The sequence below is a fragment of the Monopterus albus genome, unplaced genomic scaffold (assembly GCF_001952655.1).
Source record: "Monopterus albus unplaced genomic scaffold, M_albus_1.0 scaffold226.1, whole genome shotgun sequence".
NCBI classification, from domain to species: domain Eukaryota; kingdom Metazoa; phylum Chordata; class Actinopteri; order Synbranchiformes; family Synbranchidae; genus Monopterus; species Monopterus albus.
Window position 1 is genome coordinate 480,824 of NW_018128106.1, and position 23,968 is coordinate 504,791.

Here is a 23,968-nt window from a genome sequence, read left to right on the forward strand (position 1 = left end):
AGTGTTGGTTTGGTTCCACGGTTATAGCTGAGTTGTTTAGTTTGTGGATCCAGTTTCAACCATGGAGAAAGCTAAAACTCACATTAACATGGTGATTATCGGCCATGTGGACAGTGGTAAGTCGACCACCACCGGACACCTCATCTACAAATGTGGTGGAGTTGACCAGAGACGACTGGAGAAGTTTGAGAAAGTTGCAGAAGAGGTGAGACAGACACCAACGTTACGGTTTAATTTAATGTTAAGAGTTTCTGCAACGTTTTTCCCATTTCCAGATGGGGAAAGGCTCCTTCAAGTTCGCCTGGATTTTTGACAAGCTGAAAGCTGAGCGTGAACGTGGAATCAGCATCGACGTCTCCATGCAGAAGTTTGACACACAGAAATACACCATCACTATAATTGATGCCCCAGGCCACCGCGACTTTATTAAAAACATGCTAACAGGGACATCACAGGTGAAAAGCACAAACCCGTTCAACACTTTCTCGATGCACAGGCTGGTTTTTAACCGACTGGTCCATGTTTCAGGCTGATGTTGCCCTCCTGGTGGTCTCCGCGGCGAAAGGCGAGTACGAGGCCGGCGTATCCAGAAGTGGTCAGACCAGAGAGCACGCCTTACTGGCTTACACGCTCGGTGTCAAGCAAATTCTAGTCTGCGTGAACAAGATGGACCTGACCGAACCACCCTACAGCCACGCACGCTTTAAAGAAGTGGTGCGAGGTGTGAGCGGCTTCCTCAAGAAGATCGGTTACGACCCCGACGCGGTGCCGTTTGTCCCGGTTTCTGGCTGGCTCGGAGAGAACATGGTCTCTGCGTCTGAGAAGGTAAAGATGCTGAGAAGGTAAAATCACCTGCAACTGGCATGCAATGCGTTAAAGTACTGTCTTCCTACAGATGCCATGGTTCAAAGGCTGGAGGGTCAGACAAAAGAAAGTTGTTGTACGTGGAAACACTTTACTTGAGGTCCTGGACACTGTCGTTCCCCCGCCCGTGCGCATATCAAACAAGCCTCTACGATTACCTCTGCAGGATGTCTACAAAATTGGAGGTCAGGAGTGCACGAGTTACTTGATTTCTTGATTTCACTCCCTGTAAACTCAGCTCTTCAATCAAATGAGGTCCAGGTGTGCAGCAGGGAGTAGATGTTTGTAGAACAATTAAACGGCTTTAAAACTAACTACAGGTGTTGAGTGACTGCTAATGCTCCTTGTTCAACCATTCAGGAGTTGGGACTGTACCAGTGGGCAAGATTGAAAGCGGTTTCCTCCAGCCTGGCATGGTCCTGATGTTCTCTCCTCCCAAGGTCACTGCTGAGGTGAAGTCTATTGAGATGCACCATCAGGGGCTGCAGAGAGCTCTGCCAGGATACAACGTAGGCTTCAACGTTAAGAATGTGAATGTCAAGAACCTGCGGCGTGGAGATGTGGCTGGAAATGCCCACCAGGACCCTCCATCTGTTGTCAGCAGCTTTGAGGCTCAGGTGAGAAGTTCAAACATTGACAAAAGTAAATATTTTAGCCATTTCCTGTACTGATGTGTGTGTGTGTGTGTGTGTTCTTAGGTGATCATCCTGAACCATCCAGGGAGAATCAGAGCCGGCTACTCTCCTGTTGTGGACTGCCACACTGCCCATGTCACCTGCTGTTTTGCAGAGCTGAAGGAGAAGCTTGACCGCCGCACAGGTCAGAAGCTGGAGGACCAGCCACAGGCATTGGTGTCTGGAGATGCTGCTACAATAAAGCTGGTTCCCATTAAGCCAATGTGTGTGGAGAGCTTCTATACATACCCGTCCTTAGGTACAGTATGAATGCACTTGAATGTTCAAGTGTTGTCAACCATGTTGACATGTGTTTCACAACTGACTTGTATTTGCAGGTCGCTTTGCAGCCAGAGACATGAAGCAGACTGTTGCTGTCGGCATCATTAAGTCGGTGGAGAGGGGGCGGGAGAGGGAGAAAAGGGTGAAGGAGAAGGGGTCCACATTGCAACCTAAAGACAAAGTGTCTAAATGAGCTTTTGGTGACTGTTTTGTTATTGCTGCTTTGAACACTTGATTTAAGATGCCATTTGTGTTGATACAAAGTACTTAGTTTGTTGTGTAGTATTCCTGAGTTGATATTGAATCAAAAAGCAGAATTGGGTGTTATGTGAAGCTGTAAAATAAAGAGTTGCATGCAGAATTAGTCTTGATATTCTGTGTTCTAGACTGCTGATGCTTAAATTTAGTTGCACTTTGAAATCTGGTTAAATCTCTACAGGTTAAATTTCAGAATAGAGGAATTGAGTCCAAGCTTTAAAAGAAAGGTCAACTTTTGTAAAGTAATCTTATTGGCTTTCTGACAATTTAAGTTTGGAAAGGTTTTCCCTTCACTTACCACAGGTGTTTAAAGGAGCATAGAGACTTTTGTGGTGAGTAGAGAAGGCTCAGGGTTTAAGTACAGCACTTTTAATGATACAATGGGTTTATTCCTTAACATGGGAAGAACTGCATGTCAGTGAGGACCAAATAAAAATACACCAGTTCTTCACAAAGTCCACCCTTTTATCTAAAAGACCTCTGGTTCATAGGCAAACTTTAAAATGTACTGAACCTAGAAACATGGACTGAAAGGACTCGAAATAAAAAAATCAAGCTCATGAGGTTTACAAGACACTGAATTATGAATACAGGTGCAGAGACTTCTAGCCTGTCATAAAATCAAGTTATTGCTAAGATGTCCTCTGTACTCAATAGTGGCTTTAACAGGATACTTTCTGTGTAGTTCAATAGTGGCTCTTCAAACCCTGAGGTGAGTGTCTTTGAATGCAGCACTCCACTCAATTCCAGTCATGGTTGCACCACGCACAGAAGGGTCAACAGGCTGTGGAGGTGACGTTCACACGCAGAGCATACATACAGTGAACCACAGGTGTGGATATTCCACCACAGAGTAGCAGCAGGTTTCTATACTGTAAAACAAGCATAATATTAAAGCAAGCAAGAACAAGGAGTACATTTAATGGAGTTCTGTCCATCTTGGGAAAATCAGTGGGAGACTCCTGCCTCTTCAGTCATGGTGGTAAAGGGGGATGCAAGACAGAGTGACATGAACCATTTCACATTACATTGTCCTTTTTTTCCAGGAATAGTTGATAATTAAGGGCCACTAAAATTAATACAGATCAAATTCAAGCGCCATTGCCCTGATGCTTCATTTGACAGCTCGAGAGCAATGGTACATTTTTTTTTTTTTTTCAATAAAACATGTATATACTCACAAATATATATTTACATATGTACACAGTATCCCAATAAACATAGACTGTTAGATAAGTGCTAGGGGATTTGAGTGGCTTTGTCACAACCCTGCTATATAAGGCTGAGATAATACTGGTAGAGGAAGATTACACACATTTTTTTGTACAGCATGGATGAGACATCCATGGCTTAATGAGCCTCCTTGGTTTCTTGTTTTTTTTTCTTCTTCAGGACAGTTGCTCTGTGACACGGGATGCTGTGATAGCTATTTACAGGGATAGGTGTAGTGCAAGTTTTTCTGGCTGTCAGTCACTCAGGATGTGCACAAAAGACATGGGGAACACCCCTTTTCTTCCCGGGTTTCCTTCAATGTGCCCGATCTGAAAGTACAAGGGGTAAAGTCAGCATCTAAGCAAGAGCAAAATGTGGCAGCATAGGTTTGTTGTCTGGTTGAGATGAGGCCAAAGAAGTAATGGAGATGGAGAAAAGTGGGAAGTACAGAGTGTAAGGCCAGACTCACCCACCACTCCTGGTCCTCCTCTCCTGTAACTATGATCACCTCTCCTTCAGCAAATGTCAGCTCGTCATCGTTATCGGCCTGGCAGTCGTAGATCGTCTTCACCCTGCGGGTCTTGTTCTTCCCCTGGACACACAAATATCAAAACTGGCATCATTGTCAGCAAAAACTGATCTATTTACTTACAATGGCTCAGGAATATTTATATAAAAAGACCTGTCAAAGTAACAAAAGTGCAAAATCTTTGTGCAGCAGGCTCAGAAATAATCCTCTGTAAAATCTAAACTAAGGGACATTTCATTACATTCTCATCACATATCCATGCACATGTGAGAATATGCTACCAGAGTGGGTTTCTACATTGTGAGGGTGTCTGAGCAGGTAACAGTGTATATTGAGTGAGAAACAGGAAACATTTAATCTAGAAACAACTGAAGCCACACTACTAACAAAAGGAAAAGGACATACATAAGCATTAAAACTATCTAACTTTTTTTTTTTTAATCGTCAAAACACATAGCAGGGGGTTGAAATGTGGAGTGACTGAGGACTTGAGTGTTCCTCAAAGGTCTGGTGTTTCAATCCAGCAAAGAGGATGTTAAAACAAGCCTAAAATATTTCTTGAAACCACAACAGGGAGCAAACAATGTCCCTAAAAATGGTTTATAGTGTAATGAGTTCTAATAAAAAGCAGTAGACAAGGTTAAAAGATGGGTTTACGGTCTGATTATAACCTGTCTGATTGATGTATTTTGTTGCCTGTTAGACCTGTTTTCAGCAAAACCTCAAAAATGACTTTAGTGAGTACAATGTTACCTTAACTGGTACAACCAATGGCTAGAGCACCCGAAAATAAAACTCAAGTTGTAAAAAAAGACTTTTCTTGATGCCAGATGTCATCAAACATCTTCAGAAGCACAATATGTGAGAGATGTTTGATATAAAAAGCAACCGTGCTCTTACAGTGTTGAGTTTCCTTGGCAGTGGCACAGGTGTCTCTACACTTCCTGCCGGAGTCCCATTGGTGTCTTCAGCTGGTTGTTGGGAGGGAATTGCTGTTAGTGCTTGCTGATTTGGTGACAGTGAACCCTGAGGTTGAGGCTGTGGCTGCAGTTGAGGCTGAGCTGGAGTCGGAGGTGGAGGTGGAGGTTGAGTTTGAGGCCTCAGTATCATTTCTCCAGGCGGCGGCTTCGGAGCAGACTCAGCTGTTCCAGGTTTGGGGGGAATGTCTGTGAGATGAGGCTTGGGAGGGAGGTCTTTGAGCTGAGGTTTGGGCGGGAGGTCTCCCAGATGAGGTTTAGGAGGGAGGTCAGAGAGCTGTGGCTTCGGAGGAAGCTCTCCGGGTTTAGGGGGGAGTTCAGATGGCTGTGGTTTGGGGGGCAGGTCTCCCAGCTGAGGCCTGTCCATCAGAGAGGGCTTCTGCTGTGTTTCAGTTGCTGGTGGGGACTTCTGGAAGACCTCTGGAGGAGGGCTGGGCTTATCCATAGAAGGGTGGTGTATGGTGTCAATCTTTCGCAACGCGACTGGAAAGAGCAGCACACAGTCAGTTAGTCAGTCACTTCTCCATTTTAACAGCGCACATTAAAAATTAAACTGGACACAGGCTGTACCTTTCTGAGGTAGTTTGGGAAGAACCCTTGGACCAAGTGTTGACTTTGTGTTACTTGAAGTAGTGCTAGGAAAAGGTTTTCAGATGAAGTTAAATAAAAAACATTATAGCAAGGGATCCAATAAATTACAGGTCAGTTAAAGTTCAGATTTCACAGTGGTCTTTCTTTGGTACCTTTGCTGTTGAGGAATGCCTTCAAATTTGTTAGAAACCGGAGACATCTTGGTGACAGGAGGAGGGGTGGAGTCGCTTCCTAAAATATTGACATTGATAACGACAAACAGATTGTTCGACAGCACGACAGAGCACTAACCAGAAATAAATTTGTTATAAATGTGGAAATAAATTAACATGCTGTGATGGTTAAAGAAAACAATAAGGGAGGAGTCGTCTGGCTGAGCTTTCCATGAGCCCGTGTTAAATGAAAACTGATGTTGCATAATATAAAGTGTCATCATTTATAATTACTGCTTGGGTGTTAAAATATGTCTAGCACTGAAGGCACCAAAACACCAAAGAGGACAAAGAATAACAAACATAATAACAGTAAAAATGTCCCTGTCACACACATAATAGATGCAATATTGCAAATGAGATGAGTGAGGTGTTGCTGATCTCCTTCCCTGTCTCCAGGTTGTTAAAGGATAAATTTGAGTGTAGATCATCCAGACTTAAACAAACTGATGCTTCACTTTCCTATTATTCCTATTATTAGATCCTATTATTTCTCTACCTAACCCTGAGTGAGGAAAACTTGTGCAGTACTGGGTGTGTGCTTTATGTGTGGGTGTTAATGAGATAAAACCTCTTAACATTTGTGAAATCCATCCTGTGAGGGCTTCTTTATTCCTAAAACTTCCTCCTAAATAACATAAACTCAGGCCGGAGCCCTGTTGTTATTTATGTGCGCTTGTGTCTCACCCCCAGTCAAGCACCCTTTACTGTGTGGACTGTGAGAGAGCGGGCTGGGTGGGTCAGACAGGGTGCGTTTGTGTCCAGGAGGCGGGGGTGGAGGCCTCTTCTTGGACAGGGTGGAGCTGCCTCCTGGTGTGAGTGTAGAGGGAGGAGCTGGAGGAGCAACACATAAAACATATAACATATAACCCCCAAAACAACAGAGAGAGGAAGGAGGGGAGAGGAAAATGAAGGTGAGGTGGAGGAGGAGAAAATATAAAAAAAGTTGTGCTATTACCAACAGGAAAAAGTTGTGTGAACAAATATATAACACAAACTTCTGGACGGGGATGTAAAATAAAAAAATGTAATAATAATTTTAATAATAAAGGACACTGTGTTTTGGTGTTTCTATCAGTTTGGTTTGTCTGTGTCTACTGGGACGCCAAAGCGCTCACTGGTCACTATTACAGACAAACGCAGGATGAAAGCAGCTAATAGAGAGCTCAGCCAGGGAGGAGTCAGCTGTGCTAAGAGTTTACAGCTCAGGGATGGTAGGACATGATTACAAAAATAAAATCATGTAGCTTGTCCCATTGTTTACTCAAACAAACACCCTTTAAACCTGAGCTGTAAAGGATGAAACAACTGAGAGATAACCTGTATGGGGCACACAGCCGAGTAAAGGGGAGAACATAAAACCAGGATATTCACTGATGTATGGTTGAGTGCCAGCCAGTGTGGCATAGTGCGAATGAGAGCCAAGGAATGCCAAGTGTGGAGCTGAAAGAATAGAGAAACAAAAAAAGAGAAGGAAAAGAGAACGAGATGAGGAGTGTGGGAGAGAATCTACAGTATGTCAGTCTTAAAAAGAGCTGCTCCCACACGCTATAACATAACAAGGTGAAATCTTGTCAGTGGCAAGCAAAGCAAAGTGCAGAGAGACCATGTGAAGCTGGCCCCTGGAGGAGAGCTCTTCAGCATCCACTGAGAGAGACCACTTATCTGGAGCAGCTCAAGAGTTAACAAGTTGTTCCATATGCATGCATGTCATTTAGCCTCTTGTTCAGGCTTTTAATCTTATTTTTACATAAATCAAACTTTAAAAACTCCACTTGTTTCCAGTGCTATTTTAATCCCTTTAGGTAACTGGAAAAAAGTGAAATAAAAAACTCCTGAGACTATTCAAAAATGTTAGTGTCTCCTTTTCAAGTGCCAGGAACAAAGGTGCTCCAGGAGCTAATCAGGGACCTGTAAGGGCGCAGGAACTGAATTTAGACCCCGATTCTTAGTATTACCTCCAAAACCAGCAATACAGGTAATTAGCAACTCCATCTTTCTCTTTATTTGGTTTGTTTACATCTGTACTCCAGACTGACTAACATTATTTCGCCAAACACATTTTTAGCTCTGATTTCATAAATACTAAAGTGAACTGAGTTTCAAATATTACCACAAATTTTGAGCAGTATATCTGCCATCATTAAACTGTATATGTGCAGAGTGGGAGTCAAATGAAACATGTTCATTTACACTGGAATCAGGCGAAATTTCATTCCTCTTGTATTAAGAAAAATAACATTTAATAATGTTGGATTAAATTACTTGCTAGGATAGTTGTTTGAGCAGTGTCAGCTCTTGCATGGTTTTCAAACCACTTACTAAAAGTGTCATTGACAGGGTTTAACGCCGCCACAGAGGGAGGGATGTTATTTTTAATTCTAATAGTGCAGAGACAGCAGCCAACAACATACAGTGTGTGTATATTTTGCATGCGCGTGTATCCAGCTTCTCTTTCACACGCCTGACTAACCATTCCCTCCCTACCCTTTCCTATAGCTACATATTCTTTCTAAGGTTTACTCTGTAAGCAGTCTTAATGACACCTGCTTCCCACGCTGTGATCTCTGTGCTGACAAACTGCATACCACTGCAGGGGGTGTAAATGTGGATGTGCGCGTGTGAGGACTGACAGCGTGTAGAACTTTCCACAGAAGTGATTAGGAAGCACTCCTCTGCAGCTAATGCTGTCCTGCATATAATCAAACATTAACAGACAATAACATCAAATCCACAGGCTATCTTCTCTCTAGTAATCGAACACAGCAATGCATACAGACAACCTCTGGATTATTTGCATTACAGGCTAACATTTGCAAAGGAGATGTTAGCAGAATATTATCTGTCATGGTTATAAGCTAGAGAATGATAAAACTGAACGTTGTCTAAAAATGGATGCAGGCTCAACAGCCACTTGGAGCAGGCAGCCCTGACCTTTTCCCTGGTTCCTGGGTGGCAGAGGTGGCCCGTCAGCCACAGGAGAGGAGCTGAGGTCGGTGGATGCGCTGTACATCTGGTTGAACGCGCTATAGGACAGACGCTGCTGCTTGTCTCTTTGGCTGATGAAGCCTGGCAGGGAGAGCTTGTCATGGGGGGAGAGGCTGGAGGAGTGGCAGAAGCTCTGAGGCCTCGGAGAGCGGTCCTTCTTGATGGGGCTCGGCTGGGGATGGACACAACAGATGAAACTGAGCTGACATGAGTCTAGAAAGAAGCAGAGCTGATGTGAATCATTTACTGGTCTTCACAGCACCATGAACACCTATGGGAGATTCTGGACCAACGTGTTAGCCAGTGTCTCCTCCACCATCATCAAAACACCAGTGAGGGAATATCTTTTGAAACAACAGTGTTCATCCCTCCAGTAGAGTTCAGAGACTTGGAGAGTCAATGCCAAGGTGCACTGAAGCTGTTCTGGTGGCACCAACATGGCCCAACACCTCACTGAGACACTTCGTATTGTGTTTTCCCTTCATTTGTCACCTGTTTGGCGCTTCCATACAAACACTATTTCCAACAGTATCTGGATGTGCAAATGGGACCTCGCATTTTCAGACATCTAGGTTGCATATAACAAATAAGAAATTGCTTTCGTCCTGTATTTCTGCCTTTAAATAAATGAAGTTAGTATAAAACTGTGACTGTAGGAAGAGCCCACTGGTCTCTGACTCTGCAGAGCCAACAATGTAAACTGATATGCTGATGCTTTACATTGGGGAAAGTCCATCTGCAACCGAGTGATTTGAAACCCAACCTCAGCAACACTGGGAAATCCATCCTCTTACACTGTTTGTGTTGTGCTGTTTGCGATTAACCCTGTGAGGACTGATTTGATGAACTGCAGTCAAATGACATTTAGACATGTACATTAAAACCTCTTTTAATTAAAAACCCACCTTATTTAATTCTTTATGCATCATGTGTCCTGGCTGCATTATTCTATGGTGTAATGAAGCTACAATAAGTAGCTGACATACAGTATGTGGCTCTTTCTATGGAGTGGTCAACTGTGTCAAACTCTGCATGGAGGCCTTGAGGACTAGACTAGATTGGCATCATTTACCACCTTAAGAAGTCTCAGGTCTGTGGTGTGCTCTGAAACTAGACTGGAAACATTCAAATGCAGCATTATGTGAAGTCAGTCAGTCGACAATCTGACGTGCTGATGTGGAAATGCATATCTATTCCTATATATGAAAGCTTTGATGGAAACATCTTAACGTGTCATGAATTTAGACTAGTAATCACAAAAATAAAGGAGGATAAAAATGACAGATGAACGGGTGCCTAAAATAATACAGCAGCTGTTTTTGTGTTCTGACACTGTGCCATTAGCAGAATTATGAATCTCTGTTCCAACCTTATCATCCAGGTCGTCATCGCTCTCATCCATCTCCTCCAGCCTGAGACTCCATTCATACTCCACGTGGATGTGAGGGTTGAATTTCCCCTCTGCAGCCTGCACAAGCTGACACACACAGAAACACACAATGATCAGTTGTTTACATACAAACTACAGTAGCTAAAATCTAGGACCACAACTAATGATTATTTTCATTAGTAGTTTATTTACAACCAAAGACATTCAGTTTACAATGATGTATGTCAAATAAAAGCAGCAAATTCTCTCATGTGATAAACTGAAACTGATAAATGATGGCACTCAAAATAATTAGAGTACCAAACAAAACACAACGAAAAAATCACAAGAACCACATATTTAAAAAAGATTAAGATACAGTGGCAGTAAGTCAGGTCAGTCCATATTTATTTTCAAGTAAATTTGCCAGGTTTAAAAAGGATTCTTTGTTCATCTACTTATTAGCTATTACACATTACATTTAAAGTAGCTTTTTATAATAAATCTTTTATTTAATGTTCTAAATAATACACATATATCAACAATTATTTCCACTCTGCTGTCAAAGCTGCCTGAGGGGGAGCCCGACCTTTGGCTCCCATCTAGTGTTCTGACTAATCTGCCCAGTAAATGGTCAACACTTGTCTAATCCCTCATAGCTGTTTGTTTCACTTGTGTGATTTTATCAACATTTTTTTAAATTATATGTAGAAATCTTTATAGACCATTAAAATCGTCTACAACGTCGCCAAGGTCCAGCTGAGCTCTACTTACTGCCTCCTCACACTGAGTGTTCCTCAGTCGCCTGGCAACATCCAGTGCTGTCTCTCCGTTCTGATTGGCTGAAGGGAGTGGCAGGAAAATCAACAGTTAGAGTCACATATGTGTGCACAGATGACATTAATGAAAGGGTCAGCCTCCACATGTGACTCACTGATGTCAGTGGCCGGCTTGCCCCTCAGGAGCAACTTGAGGCACTCGGGATTCTCATACATGCAGCAATAATGCAGGGCAGTGTTCCCCCACTCTGTCTGCTTATCCAGGTTGCCACTGGAGAAACACACACACACACACACACAAAGTCAGGACAAAGCGCACAAGCCTGAGGATGTTTTGTACAGTCCTGCAGCTTCAGGTTAATGTGCTATAACCCAGGATTTTGTAATGTGGTTGGAAACAACACAGATCTGTCTTTTCCTTTAAAAGTCTGATGTGAGCAAAGAAATCAGTCATAAAAACACCAGATATGGTATCTAAGGAATAAGATAATAATCAGAAAATAACACAAGACAATTGTGTGCTTTGAAAATCAAACCAAAAACAAATGTCATGCTACCATGTTACAGTGGGTAAATCACTTTTAGACCCTTTGCAGCTCCCAGAGAAATATTTGAAATAATGAGAGCTAAGAATGACACCGTATGAGCACAGCTATTAATTAATGAGTGGGCCCCACTTGTTCTGTGTGCAGGCTGTGTGCCGTTGGAGCAGTGGTGGGTAAACAATTGAAAGGAGAGGAATAAATTAAGGCAGAGAACAAGTGCTTGACCCATTTCTGTTTGCCTTGTGGGAATGTGAGCTGAGCTTTGCAGCACTATGGCTTCCCCTGCACTTCCACTGCTTTATTTGAGACTAGAGCACAAAACAGAAAAAACTAACAGCAGACAGAGAGATCAAATATGATACTGCCTGTTTCCACACAACTGTGTTGTTTATCACAGTTTTACTGAAAATCACTGATAGTTGTTTAACTATTTATTGTGAAAAGCTAAATGAAAAGCTATGTTCACATACTTTGATAGTAGAATTTACACACACACACACTTACATTTATACAATCATTATTCTCATGCAAATGACTATTAAAAATGTACCTGTTCTGCACAAGGAAGTCCACCAAGTGCAGTGAGGTCTGGTCAGCTGTCCGTACAGAGTAGTGCAGTGCTGTCTCCCCGGTTTCCTGCAGGGGGCCGTCAAACACAGCAAAGACATGGTGAGACAACCTTGGCTGGCATCCATTCTGCATTCACTCCCTCTCTGTCTCTTTTTCAGCATTTAAACAAGCTGCAATAAACAAAACACCTCCTAAAAATAATATTTCTGCAGGCCTGAAGCTGAGATTTCTAATAATTTCATCTGATTTGGTGTATTAACAACATTAAAGATGGAAGTAGCAATTACATGTATTGTATATTTGGTGGCACCCTGGCATCTGTGTGGTACAGTACAGTATGGGCTGTATTTAGTCATGCATTCCTGTCATGCTGTCTGTGTCTGGGTTTAAGGGGGAGTGGGATGTCACTGTGCTGTCTGCAGCCATTCAGATATACTAACAGCAGCAGATCAGATATCAGTGAGTCAGACTTGATAGCACAGCAGCATTCGCTCCCTCTGTCCCCAGATGATAACCTCTTTTATTCTGTTGCAGGACTGTACACTTAATTCGTCAGAGAAAAACCATGTCTATGTTACAAAACCATGACCCATTTATGTCAGGTTAAGTCTGATCACCCATGTTTAAATTACAGTCTCTAACTTTTGTTGCTTGTGATTTAACTCTCATTCATGTCTAAACTAGTGGTGCAAAAGCTGAGGAAACGCACTGAAACACAGAATAAAAAACACTTGAGTTGATCCACCACAGATGTAATTATCTGATGGAAGTGGTGAAAATGTGGTGTATGTTGCTGGATAGACCACCTGCTGTTATCTGGATGGAGGTGGAAGAAATGTGGTTGTCTTGATGAGTTTAAACTTCACATGTGGATGAACTGCTGCAAAAACATGTGTAGAGGTATTTTTGAGGCCTTTTAGTCAAATCTGAGATGACTGAGTGTGACAGAAATATACTGTAGGCATGCATGTGAAGATTATGGAAGCAGGCTGACATGAAGCCAAGAATCCTGATAACATATCATGTATAATATGAAAGTTATATGATATGAAAATCAGCCAAATGAGCCATCGAGCTTTCTCAGAAAGGTTCAATATTTAAAGGACCATTCACCCAAATTACCAAAATGCATCATATAAAATGAACATTTAAAAAGTTCAAATTAATACAGCACATCTCTCCAAAAGCAGTTTCTTTACATAATCCACAGATCACACTGTCAAAGGTTTACACTGAGGCTACTCCTCTGGCAAAACCTAGACCCAATGAGAACCACAGTTTGTGTGTGTTTTGATTTTTTTATTTGAGGACTTAATAAAATTCCATTTACCTCCATTGTATTGGGATGAATGTCAAAGAAAACACAGCACATAAAATCAGCATTTTCTGCAAAATGTAGAGCATGGGACCCAAACCATTTCTGCATTACAACTATTTTTGACAAGTCACTAACAACACTGATTATCATCTATCCATGGGGAGTGAAAGGGTCATGAGACACCAAAAGTCAAATGTTTAAACAATAACTCACATTAGATGTTTACCTCCCCTACCTTCTGCCCGGTAAACGTCTTGAATGACGTCCCAAAGCTCTTATTCCTGCTCTGAAGAGCGAGAAGGTTGCTGGAGAAGCCATGAGTGAGAACACATGAAGCCATCCTTCGCTAAAGTCTTTAATGGACCAGCATGCCCCTTTATTGGAAATCAGTTGGTGACTGGACACGTCACATAAAGGATCAGAGGAAAGGACGACTCCTTAATTTCTCTCGCCTCTTACGTCGACAGGACAAAAACACAGGGAGAAAGAGGCATGTGAGGGATATTTGGACTGCTTTCCAAGTCTTTTATATGGGCCCACGCTTCCCTCACTTGTGTCTTTTTCCTTGTGTCTTAGTGCCGCCCACGTAAGATATGAGGAAAAAATGCAAGGAGACAGAAATCTTTTTTCAAGAATGAGATGTGCTTTCCTCAGTTCTTCATCTGAAGCATCCAATCACAGACTGATTTCCACTAAAAGTTCGTGTTGGTCCATAAGAATTCTGTGAAGTATGCTCTCATGTATCCTTGCTCATGTGTCCTCCAGCAGTCTGCTCGCTTGTCAAAGCAGATGTACTGTAGGAGTATTGGGAAGTCCTCACTTCTCACTCAACCAAACGACTTCCACGTCAAACGAGGATCAAGGACGATCACGTAACAGAACGGAGAAGCAGAATGCATGCTCAGAAAGTCAGATTTACCCCCAAATTCAAACATCAAACTCACCGGCACCGCCTCTGGCAGTGGTTCCATAAGCTCCACCCCCTCTGCGTAAACCTGGATGAGGGCCAGCAGGTCCCTGGACTGAACCGCCTCAAACAACTCAATCATTTTAGCTGCCGCAGATGTACATGTCTTCCTCACATACTTGTGGTCCACATACTTAGCATTGATGAACTCCTTCCTCACTGTCCTGTGGCCAAAGTATTGTGTTTTAAAAGCAGAGCAGTTGTTTGGGCATACAACAAATCTAGTTTCCCAGTAGCTTTTATTTAAAAGTACTTACATGTCACTAGAGGGAGTGGGCTTTGGGGAAGGAGAGGGGAGGTTCCCCTCCATAATCTCATTAAAACGACTATTCCCTACATTCTTGGCCAGCTGCAGGAGAGAAAGAGAAAGGTCAGCATCCGATCATAGTAATATTTACAAGATGAACACCATTCACATGTGCTCAGAGCCAGATGAGCACACTGGTTCTGGGAGTATGAATCCCTTCTGCTTTAGGGACCAAATTCTGCTCTCTCCTGTGTTTCCACTACTCTCTGATTATTACTAATATTTCACTAGAGCTAAAAATAGAAAGCATACAGAGCCTTTCTCTGCACAAAATGACTCACCAAGAGTTCTGAGGTTCCTAGCTTGTCGAGCTCCATAGACTGGATGCGGGAGATGTGGACCCCCATCTCTCGGTGGATGCCAGAGCACTCGATGCAGGTCAGGATCCCCAGGTTGGTGGAAAGCCATTTAGGGTCTATAAACGCAGACAACAATAGGAAAGGCATGCTAGCCACAATCTACAGCATGCAGTCAAGTACAGTCAGTGTGATCACGAGTTGTTGTAGGTCCAGTAAAATGCAGCACAAGGCACAACAACTGTAATATCTGTATTCCAGTCCTCAAAGGGTGCTCATGAGGAACTGGCTCATCAGTGACCCTACAACTGATCTATTCCTGCAATCGCTCTTGAATTGAGGAGGACTGAAATGAAGTACAAAGTTATCAGACCGGACTTAAACAAACAGGACACTGTAAGAATTTGTGACTACAGCCGCATTTTCAAATCCAGTATGAAAAACCTGAAGACAGCAAACAACAAAACTGACTAAATAGATGATCTTTTGATCCCAGTCAGATAAATAGTGGTTGTATTTACATGTGATATGCATATACCTATAAAGTAATGTAATCTTGTCTCATGACAAAATGATTACACCTGATAAAAATGTGATTTTGGCTGATGAGACTAGTGTAATTTTAGACATGAAGCTTGCTTTAAAATAAAGTACATGCTCATACCAAAGCTTGTTTATTGAATGCATTTAATGATTTTGTTTCCAAATTAACAACACATGCTTCAGACCACTAGAGGACTGTAGTGGGCACAGACTGCGACCACATCATGCTGCAGGAGGGAGATGAGTCTATTGCATAACATACAGCGAAGCAAACAGCACAAGCATGCTGGAATGCAGCAGAGCAGTGCGGCGACTTTGCACAGTGACCTCCACTGTGACAGACCGACATCACCACCCCATGTTCTGATACAATCTGGGAGATTTAAATGAGCTTTAAACTCAGCTTTGTTGCTCAAGGATGCTGTGAGGCGAGGGATGTTGTTCTGCTTGAGTATGACAAGTGAACAACAGGCAGAGGCCAGTGGGAACATTAGAGGCAGCCCAAAGACCGATGAGTCATACACAGAAACACAGAGAGCAGACAGGCACACGTGCACACATTTACACAGTGAAGAAATGCCAGCTGGTAATAGGTCACAAAATGCATGATAAGCATGATGAGTGGATGTACAGTGACACTGCTTAAAGTTAAGGCTTCAAAGCCTGGGTATCCTATGGTCCATTAAATAAGATAGAGACCCTTGAAATCCATTCAAGTCACATTCCAACACTGAAGTTAATTTCAAGTGTTGAGATAGAGCCATAATAGAGTTGGGTGACATCACCTTAGCAAAAGCTAAAAATCAGTTTTTATTGATAATGTAAAACAAAAAGGATCAAACAGCTTAAATGCACATCTGAAACATGTTACTACAGAACCCAGGTATTCAAATGGACTCAGCAGCAAGAGCATGGATGTGACAAACATCCCCTCTCTGCAGTTTTCAGGGGTCAACGGAGCGTGTGTGACTTATGCAACAACATGATGTAATAATGTTGTTTCTCACAGCATTGAAATGTTTTCTCCCCAGGAGCATAAAACTCTGTCGTCGGCCCAAGCAACTGTGTGTGTGTTGACAGAGGACAGTATGTGCATGTGTGTGTGTGTGCTTGTATATGTGTGAAATGAGTGTCACAGGGCCTCAATAGCACTCCTGAGTGCTGAGTCTTTGCTTCCTAATGCGGGGGAGGATCAGGATCAGGTTGTGTCCTGAATGCTAACAAAGCTAGCGCACACACACTTATTTGTTGAAAGCTGCTGGGGAATTTGCAGTGTAGCTTGTTCAGTCACCATCAAACTGAAGAACGCTGAGTCAAAGGTAATTGGGACATTAAGGTAAAGATATCAAGTTTGATTTGTGGATTTAAATAAAATTTTGCTTTAAGCTGAATCAGAAAATGATGACATGAAAATGTTTGTCTATTCCCTTAAGCTTAGGGTTGACTAAGCACAAAATAGGAAGAGGATGTATATATAATGTATACGGAACCTTCCAGGACACCCAAAAAGCTGCAGTACACACCTGCAGCTCCGCAGTCGCAGCAGACTTCGTTGCCTGGCATGCGCAGCACGTCTTCTATGATGGCTTTAGTCAGGTCCTCTAAACCATCCTCCCCTCCACTGCTCTGCTCACCACGAAACGCCATGTTCAGTGCCTCCTCCTTACTGTTGGTCAGCACCGAGATCCAGCTGCATGAGGAATGACATCATTAATAGTAATTATTTATCAAGTGCTTTTAAAACACAGCTCCAAAGTTATTATACTAGAAGCAAAACAACATTAAAACACCGGTGAGTATAGGTACTAAAGGGCCAATGTAGGGCTGCAGCTAATTTCATCTGAGGATTCATTTATCTCAATAAAAAGTCAGAAAATTGTGACCAAATGGCATCATAATTTCTTAAAAGTTGGTGCGCTAGTTCCAACCAAGAGTTCAAAACCCCCAAATATTCTATGTAAAATGATAAATAACTTTAAAAAAGATTCATCACTTAGTTACTTTTCCAGATGACTAATATTTTCAGCTAAAGAAATTTATGAATAAATTACTGAAATGATAATTATAGTTACAAATGACTAGGTTGTCAATTTCCACAAACCCAAGACTGTATCATCAAATGGTGGAAAAGCAAAGATTTTGTATGAGCTGCATTGGTCAGAAAAGACATTAGCACACCTTTAGCCAAATCTTGTGAGGCAATAGACTACACAAAATATGTCTGGAGAATGCATTTCTACAACTACAGTAATGATGACTAGTTTTAAAATTAGATGTCTCAAACAGCTGTTGTTGAACTGTTTGGATCAATTACTCTACGACTGTCTTTTGTGCAGATGCATTTCCTTTGAAAAGGTGCAGCAGACGTACTGAGTGTGGTCAATAAGAGTCATGCAGACAGGAAACACTGCAGATACCTTTCGAACATGACCTCCTGCAGTTCACTACAAGGCACACTCAACCCACTGAACTGGCTCATCGTCTTTCTATAGGTGTGAGGACACTCAGTGACAGAATGCATTTCCTAAACTCTTACTTGTTGCAACTAAATGCTTAGGCCCAACTCTAACCTAATCTTAACCCTAAATCAAATAGTCTTATAACCTCCAAAGAGCCCTCTGAAGTTTTGAGGAATGGCCAAAATGTCTTCACAATGGGGGTTTGTCTAGACAACCATACAAAGATGTACAGACACACACAGGGCTTTATGAGCCTGGTGTCAGCACTTCCTCTATCACTGTCAGTCAACCCTGTTTGCAAAGGCACAGGCCAGACAGAGAGTGGGCACACAAATTGATGTATTAGATCGTCTGTTTATCTAAATGTGTAAAAAAAAACAAAAAACTGGATATTATATTCAACAACAGCTGAGTGGTTTTGTGTTTACTTATAATATGCTCCCAGGATAATGAAGGGAAAGCATGACTGCCCAAAGCAAGAACCTGATGAAACACTAAATATTTCATGTCAAATCCTGTGTAGATGCTGCTGCAGCTGGAGGTGTGTGTTTGGGTCAATTTTCTTTCATTGTTGGGTTTCACTAAAAATGTTTAGGCACCAGAATAAAAATAACCTTCCATGAATAATACATATTCATATTATTTAATTGTCACTGCTCTGGTAATGTGTGTCTACGTACCAATCTGCATGAGAAACAATAGTGTGGGGTCACAGTGACCTGGATTACTGCAGACCACGAATCCCACTGGTACCCTCACTGTCACCCACACTCAACAGACTCTGCTCTTCATACACTTCCTGTCTTCAAGTAGGGTAATGACATAACAGCGTAGCCACCAAACAACTTGCCATTAATAAAAAACGTTTGTTGACAGCTCTCTGAAACTAAACATCTAGATATAAAAAAAAAAAGCCTCTTCAGATTATAGAGCAGTAAATAAACTCATAAACCTCAGCAAATAATGATAAAAGCTACTTTGGTCTTAAAGGAAAAACAAGCATAACATCATTATGTATTTCTCTGTGCACTGTTACTCACATGACAAACTCTTGTTCATCTTCAGCTTGGAAATGATATGTCCTGTTATCTGTGAAAACAGAAACCGCAGCACTAAATTTGCAAACTTCTTATCTCACATTTTAATGAGAAGTAACCGTCAGCACACTCAAATGCATCACTTGTCTATGTGCTATCTGCCACACAAAAATTGGCATAACGTTGTGCAACCATAGATTCGTTTTCCTTAATGTTGTTGTTTAATAAGCAGCAATGCATCAACTTACACGCTGACATGTACAGTGGTGAAATGTGCTGCATGTGTGTGTAAAACTTACGAGAAATGAGATCAAAGCACTTCCTGTCCTCAGTGCTCGGCTTGACCTGACAGGTGAGCAGGTTGAGTTTGACCGGCTGCCTGTTGGACTATAAACACAAACATACAGACCAGACTGAAAACACTGAATTACAGCAATGCACAATATTACACCCTGGAGGTTACACAACTTTGTTATTATGCTGATACTGCAGATGTAGTCTCATCACAAATACAGACAAATACTGCTGTCGAGGGCTTCAAATACTGATTGATACATTTGTTGTGTGTTTTTTATAGTGTATAAAATATCAAAAATAAAATATCAAAAATGTGTCCAAAAGCCAAAAATATTCCATTTACAATACTTTACATTAGAGCAAAGAAAAGTCACTTTATATATAAGAGTGCACATGCTATGGACACTGCAAAGTTTTTGAGTGCACAATATAGTGAGTATATTTACACACTCAGAGCTCAGACACTCAAAGTAGCAGAGTGTAGGCTACAGTATATATATGCTATTATACCCTATTTGCTAAACACTTACACAGCATTGTAACTGTAAACAAATTAGCATTATCACTGTGAGCTTGTTATTATTTAGCTCAAGCCACTGCAGAATGTACCGGTGCCAAAAGCATAGCTGTACACTCATAAAATTTGAATTTTGGTACTGTCTTTTAGTACAGCCTCACACAGCAGCTAGCGTGCCTGTAGAGACTTTGGTAATTCAAATGACACAATAAAATATTAATTTAGCCTAACATATAGTAGTTTCCCACAGCCAAAGGTAATGTCTTCAAATTGTTTTTGTCCAGAGGTTCAAAACTGTGAGACAGACAACAGTAACTCAAGTCTCCATTAAGAAACTAGACTGTGCTGGCTGGGCTGTGCACTGTAATAATGTGCCCAGGGCCAGGGCTGAGAAGGGGCCGGGGCATGTGCTAAAGAAATGTTAACAGACTGGGTGAGCCTTGGAGCTCAGCTGGTCTGCTGGCAATCTACCATGCAAGCTAGAGTCACCTAGAGTTTAGCCGCAAAGGCAAACTAGAAAGGAATCTTCAGCTGTGCTAAACTGTCTCGAGGCAGAAAAAATTATTATAAGCTCTCAAATAACTACCAGTGACAAGACAAGCAAAGACAGAGACTGTAGGGTAAAGATTTACCACCATCATCACTCAATAAAGCAACCACGTTGCACTGAGCCTCTTCCCGCAGACAGATTATGATGTGTTCATGTTTAAACCAGCAGACGTGTTGACGTTCAAATTATGCTCACACCCAGCAAATGTGAACATTAAAATTGAGCAGTCATGATCATTATGCACTGCCAGAGATGATCATCTCTGAAGTGTTGAAGTGTTATCATTATCATTTACTGATTATTTGGGTCTGATGAGGCACCTACCACTGCTCTGCCACCATTAGCTGAAGGTACTGTGGTCCAGTACCTCTTTTTTATCTGATGCTCAGTTGGGGGCTATAACTCGATGACAGACTATAGAATGACAGACTATAGATTGACAGTGCTATAGAATTAATTCACGTCTGAGCTGTTTTACATTTCAGCACAGGAAAAAAGAACAAGGCATCAAACTACATCTGCTGCTGCACATGACTGAAGACAACACTACAGATGTGCCAGCATATACAGTACTGTAAGCTCACATGCAGCCTGAGATGAGTCACTGAAGCTGTGGGGGTGGGGGGTGGGGAGACTGTTACCATGACAACCCATCTATGTCAATTCTATTCTGCCAGCCTCCAGATTGAAAAAGCCCAACACGACCTCCCCGCATGATGCTCTGCCTTTGATCTGCACAGTCACTATTGGGGGTTAGAGAGTCTGCTTGAGTGTGTGCACATTTGTCTTGTACTCACTGTGGCATGAGAGATGGTGAGGATGCCCCCCTTCACTGAGCACTGCCTCCTCTGCCACACCTTCCTCAGCCTGTGGGAGTTTGTAAGGCGGTTGTCATGTCTTCCTTCTTTAAACTTTACTGCTACATGAATGGTGCACTAGGGACGTGTAAGCAGCTTACCCATCACTCTTCTTCAGCAGGTAGCCTTTCTTCTCACTGCCAAACTCCTTGTTTCCCTGCAGCTGATGCATGCTATAGCCACCCTGCTTACTTTGCGAATCCTGTGCAAACCCACACAATACATTCACATACATGCAAACATAAAAATCGATAAACACACAAAAACAGAGCATGTATGTGAAAGCTGCTTCAAGACGTGCAACGCACACATACAACAAACTGACTCTCTGACATCAAACCAGAGGGCTAACAGACAAAGAAAATCTACAAGGCATGCTCTGCAACACTGCTAAAGAGCCAAACCACTCTACTGTCAAGCAGTACAGACAGATGTCAGCATGCTCAACATGCACCAGCACTTACTCTTCTAGACTTTATTCCAGACAAGCAGAAGGCAGACGAGGGAGATAGAGGGGAGAGGTGTGAAAGATCCAGCTCAGGTGCAGGAGGTGGGTGTGAAAAAGTGTGTGTTTTCTGTTAGTGTGCCAACTGAAACCACAATCTCAAGTGTTTACTTGCTAAGAGAAGTGCTTATCACAAATGATGTGTGTAAAAGTGAACGACTATAAATTGTTCCAGTGAACTGAGATTGTGAACATGTAAACTGAAGGGATGGTGAAAACCACCACACAGCCATGGCAGGCCATGTTGACAAGTAAAACAAGTGTGTGTGAAGTAGTGTTAAGCTGGGCAGTGAGTGGCTCTCCACCGAGCAGCCAGTGAGGCACAACACTGGTCACCAGCAAAGCCTACCACACACTGGCTTCCAGCATGGTACAGCACTGGGCACTCTGTGCTGCAGGAGGCAAGCTCCAAATCTGCTAGTGGCCAGAGTGAGAGGGATCACATGGTAAAAATGTGGAAAGGGGATTCCAATAGCTGTATTTCCACTAAAGACACTTAACAGAACTTACTTCCCATAACCTGAACCTGTAGGGTAGTCAGATCTGCTTTGCTTTTCCATTGTATCTTACAAAGGCGGATTAAACAGGTGCACATCACTGAATACATGGATGTATTACACACTTCTGACTTACGTTACTAAAACCACAACAGCAAGACAGATGTTGAAATTTGTCTATTTTGTGTTCGTCGTTATTCAACATAAAAAACTTCTTCCATATGTACGCACACAAATTAAATAGAGATTTCCTGCTATGTTGTTGTGTTTGCTGTAGCTGAGGTGTAACAACACCTGCCCCGTGAGCAACCACTTCCTCCAGCTATAAGTATACTGAACTTAATTTAGGATTACTTGAGATGCTTCTTGACAAGGTGGGCAGATAACAGTGGAAACAAAAGCAGAAAGCAACACAATGGGTTTAATGTTCAGTCATGGGTTGTTAAGTTCCTGTAGTGGAAAAGGCCTACATACAGTATGACTGGGATGACCGACTTAGGTCTGTCGTGACTGCGTTTACCTCACTTTGGGCGAGCCTTACAAGACCTGCCACACATAAAAGTCTGGCTTTGTGTGGCTGAGTGGGGCTTGCCTACCTCCTTCTGGTCCAGCTGGAGAGAGGACTTGATCAGATCTCGCAGGGCAGTGAGTTGCTTCTTCTCCTCATCCTGAGTTTGTTTGATCTGCAGAGAGAAAATGTAAAGGTGAGGAAACAATACACCAAGAGAAACAAGAGACTGCCACCTCTTTTTCATAGGGCCTAAAACTAATTTCAATCCATTTACAAACGCTTATTCTCACTGCATTCTTTACAAACTATCCCTCACTCTAGGGTCAAGAGTTGTGTTACTTTCCCAGGCAGTGACAAAGTGTAGTGTGCACAAATGCAAAACTAGCAGGTGCTGGATTAAACAACAAACTTAAAGCAGAAATCTGACTTAAGATCCATACAATGTACTGAAAGCTCCCAATAAATCAAATTTAACAGAGCACCAGGCACCGTCAAATATCTGTTAGATCAAGACATTCCTTTGTTAAACTAGATTTATTGGGAGCAGTCTCCACAGTGTGAGGGTCTTTTATCTGACTTCCATTTTCCCAGAGAAGGACTGGATAAGTGAGGATTGCTATTTTTATGTAGATTCTGAATCATGACATTACTGCAGATGAGTCAACCTCTCTAGTTTAAAATCTGCAGGGATGTTATGTTATGACAAAATTGTTGCTTCAGGAGAAAGCACAGCAGTACTGTAAATAAAAAATAGTGGCAAGCAGTCAGTGTAGGCTCATCTTCAAAAGTCTGCTTGCGATGGAGTACTAAATTTGATGTACCATTAATTTATTACTATGGATATGACACATTTTCTAACCATTTCATGTATCGCTCATGCAAATACCTTTATCTGAAACACAGATTTTGAGTGTGAAACTTCATTTTTTGGAAACAGTAATTAGACACAACTCTCAACAACCCAAGGTCCTTACTACCCTTCTCCAGAGCTTTTAATCACGTAAGTGTGAGTAAACCTTATCTGCTGAAATAAGGGAAAAAGTAAGTGAACCTTGAGATAAGATTTCTTTCAGATAAACTGTACAGATTCAATTCAGAGAGGAAAAAACATGTCCCCGGCAGCCACAGCTAAAGTGCATGTATGCACGTACAGCTACATGCAAAAGATGATTGACTCTGTTAAAATATGAAATGCAAAAATGAGCAGGAGAGTAAATAAGATAGTGGTGAGTCAGTGATGGTGTGGGTATTTACATTGTAGAGATCAGCTGCCAGCTTCTCAATGTACTGTTTCAGCTTATCCGCCGTCTTCAAGCCATCTTGGAAGAAACTGGAGAACAGAGGTACACATGAGTCTCACTCAAATGAACATTCAGTGAAAGAAATGTGATACACGAGATCAGCTATTCATAGGAGTTACTACTCTGCAGATGTCAGGTGTCACAGTGCGCATCATT

At 42.1% G+C, this 23,968-nt stretch overlaps 2 protein-coding genes across 7 annotated transcripts in view; one reads left to right on the forward strand and one right to left on the reverse strand.

The window, feature by feature from the left end:
• Nucleotides 1-6: 6 nt before the first annotated feature.
• On the forward strand, nucleotides 7-2,181 carry eef1a1l3 (eukaryotic translation elongation factor 1 alpha 1, like 3). Its single transcript, XM_020619800.1, has 7 exons — nucleotides 7-205; nucleotides 276-455; nucleotides 529-825; nucleotides 896-1,049; nucleotides 1,225-1,481; nucleotides 1,563-1,797; nucleotides 1,877-2,181. Exons 1-7 carry the CDS (start codon nucleotides 62-64, stop codon nucleotides 2,011-2,013), a joined length of 1,404 nt encoding a protein of 467 aa, XP_020475456.1. The 5' UTR covers nucleotides 7-61; the 3' UTR covers nucleotides 2,014-2,181.
• An 83-nt stretch (nucleotides 2,182-2,264) lies between these two features.
• asap1b (ArfGAP with SH3 domain, ankyrin repeat and PH domain 1b) overlaps nucleotides 2,265-23,968 on the reverse strand; it is a 48,329-nt gene continuing 26,625 nt past the window's right edge. Inside the window, exons 8-29 of one of the 6 annotated variants that reach the window (XM_020619794.1) lie at nucleotides 23,766-23,841; nucleotides 22,597-22,683; nucleotides 21,463-21,471; nucleotides 21,100-21,200; nucleotides 20,939-21,008; nucleotides 19,077-19,164; nucleotides 18,781-18,829; nucleotides 16,805-16,971; nucleotides 14,724-14,857; nucleotides 14,393-14,484; nucleotides 14,113-14,299; nucleotides 11,831-11,916; nucleotides 10,891-11,006; nucleotides 10,731-10,798; nucleotides 9,957-10,064; nucleotides 8,534-8,759; nucleotides 6,287-6,433; nucleotides 5,540-5,618; nucleotides 5,367-5,431; nucleotides 4,720-5,279; nucleotides 3,760-3,882; nucleotides 2,265-3,619 (exon numbers count right to left, since the gene is read on the reverse strand). In XM_020619794.1, coding sequence (XP_020475450.1) covers nucleotides 3,545-3,619; nucleotides 3,760-3,882; nucleotides 4,720-5,279; nucleotides 5,367-5,431; nucleotides 5,540-5,618; nucleotides 6,287-6,433; nucleotides 8,534-8,759; nucleotides 9,957-10,064; nucleotides 10,731-10,798; nucleotides 10,891-11,006; nucleotides 11,831-11,916; nucleotides 14,113-14,299; nucleotides 14,393-14,484; nucleotides 14,724-14,857; nucleotides 16,805-16,971; nucleotides 18,781-18,829; nucleotides 19,077-19,164; nucleotides 20,939-21,008; nucleotides 21,100-21,200; nucleotides 21,463-21,471; nucleotides 22,597-22,683; nucleotides 23,766-23,841 — 2,713 coding nt within the window. In that variant the 3' untranslated portion in view covers nucleotides 2,265-3,544. Of the gene's footprint in view, nucleotides 3,620-3,759; nucleotides 3,883-4,719; nucleotides 5,280-5,366; nucleotides 5,432-5,539; nucleotides 5,619-6,286; nucleotides 6,434-6,919; nucleotides 7,043-8,533; nucleotides 8,760-9,956; nucleotides 10,065-10,730; nucleotides 10,799-10,890; nucleotides 11,007-11,830; nucleotides 11,917-14,112; nucleotides 14,300-14,392; nucleotides 14,485-14,723; nucleotides 14,858-16,804; nucleotides 16,972-18,780; nucleotides 18,830-19,076; nucleotides 19,165-20,938; nucleotides 21,009-21,099; nucleotides 21,201-21,462; nucleotides 21,472-22,596; nucleotides 22,684-23,765; nucleotides 23,842-23,968 lie in introns of all 6 variants that reach the window. The other 5 variants (XM_020619797.1, XM_020619796.1, XM_020619795.1 and 2 more) reach the window with 5 other exon arrangements.

What these genes read in the sequence shown, in the direction of transcription:
- eef1a1l3 (XM_020619800.1), top strand. Translation starts at nt 62, where the DNA reads ATGGAGAAAGCTAAAACTCACATTAACATGGTGATTATCGGCCATGTG. An exon ending in TTGAGAAAGTTGCAGAAGAG is followed by an intron (nt 206 to 275) that starts GTGAGACAGACA and finishes TCCCATTTCCAG; the next exon opens with ATGGGGAAAGGCTCCTTCAA. An exon ending in TGCTAACAGGGACATCACAG is followed by an intron (nt 456 to 528) that starts GTGAAAAGCACA and finishes TCCATGTTTCAG; the next exon opens with GCTGATGTTGCCCTCCTGGT.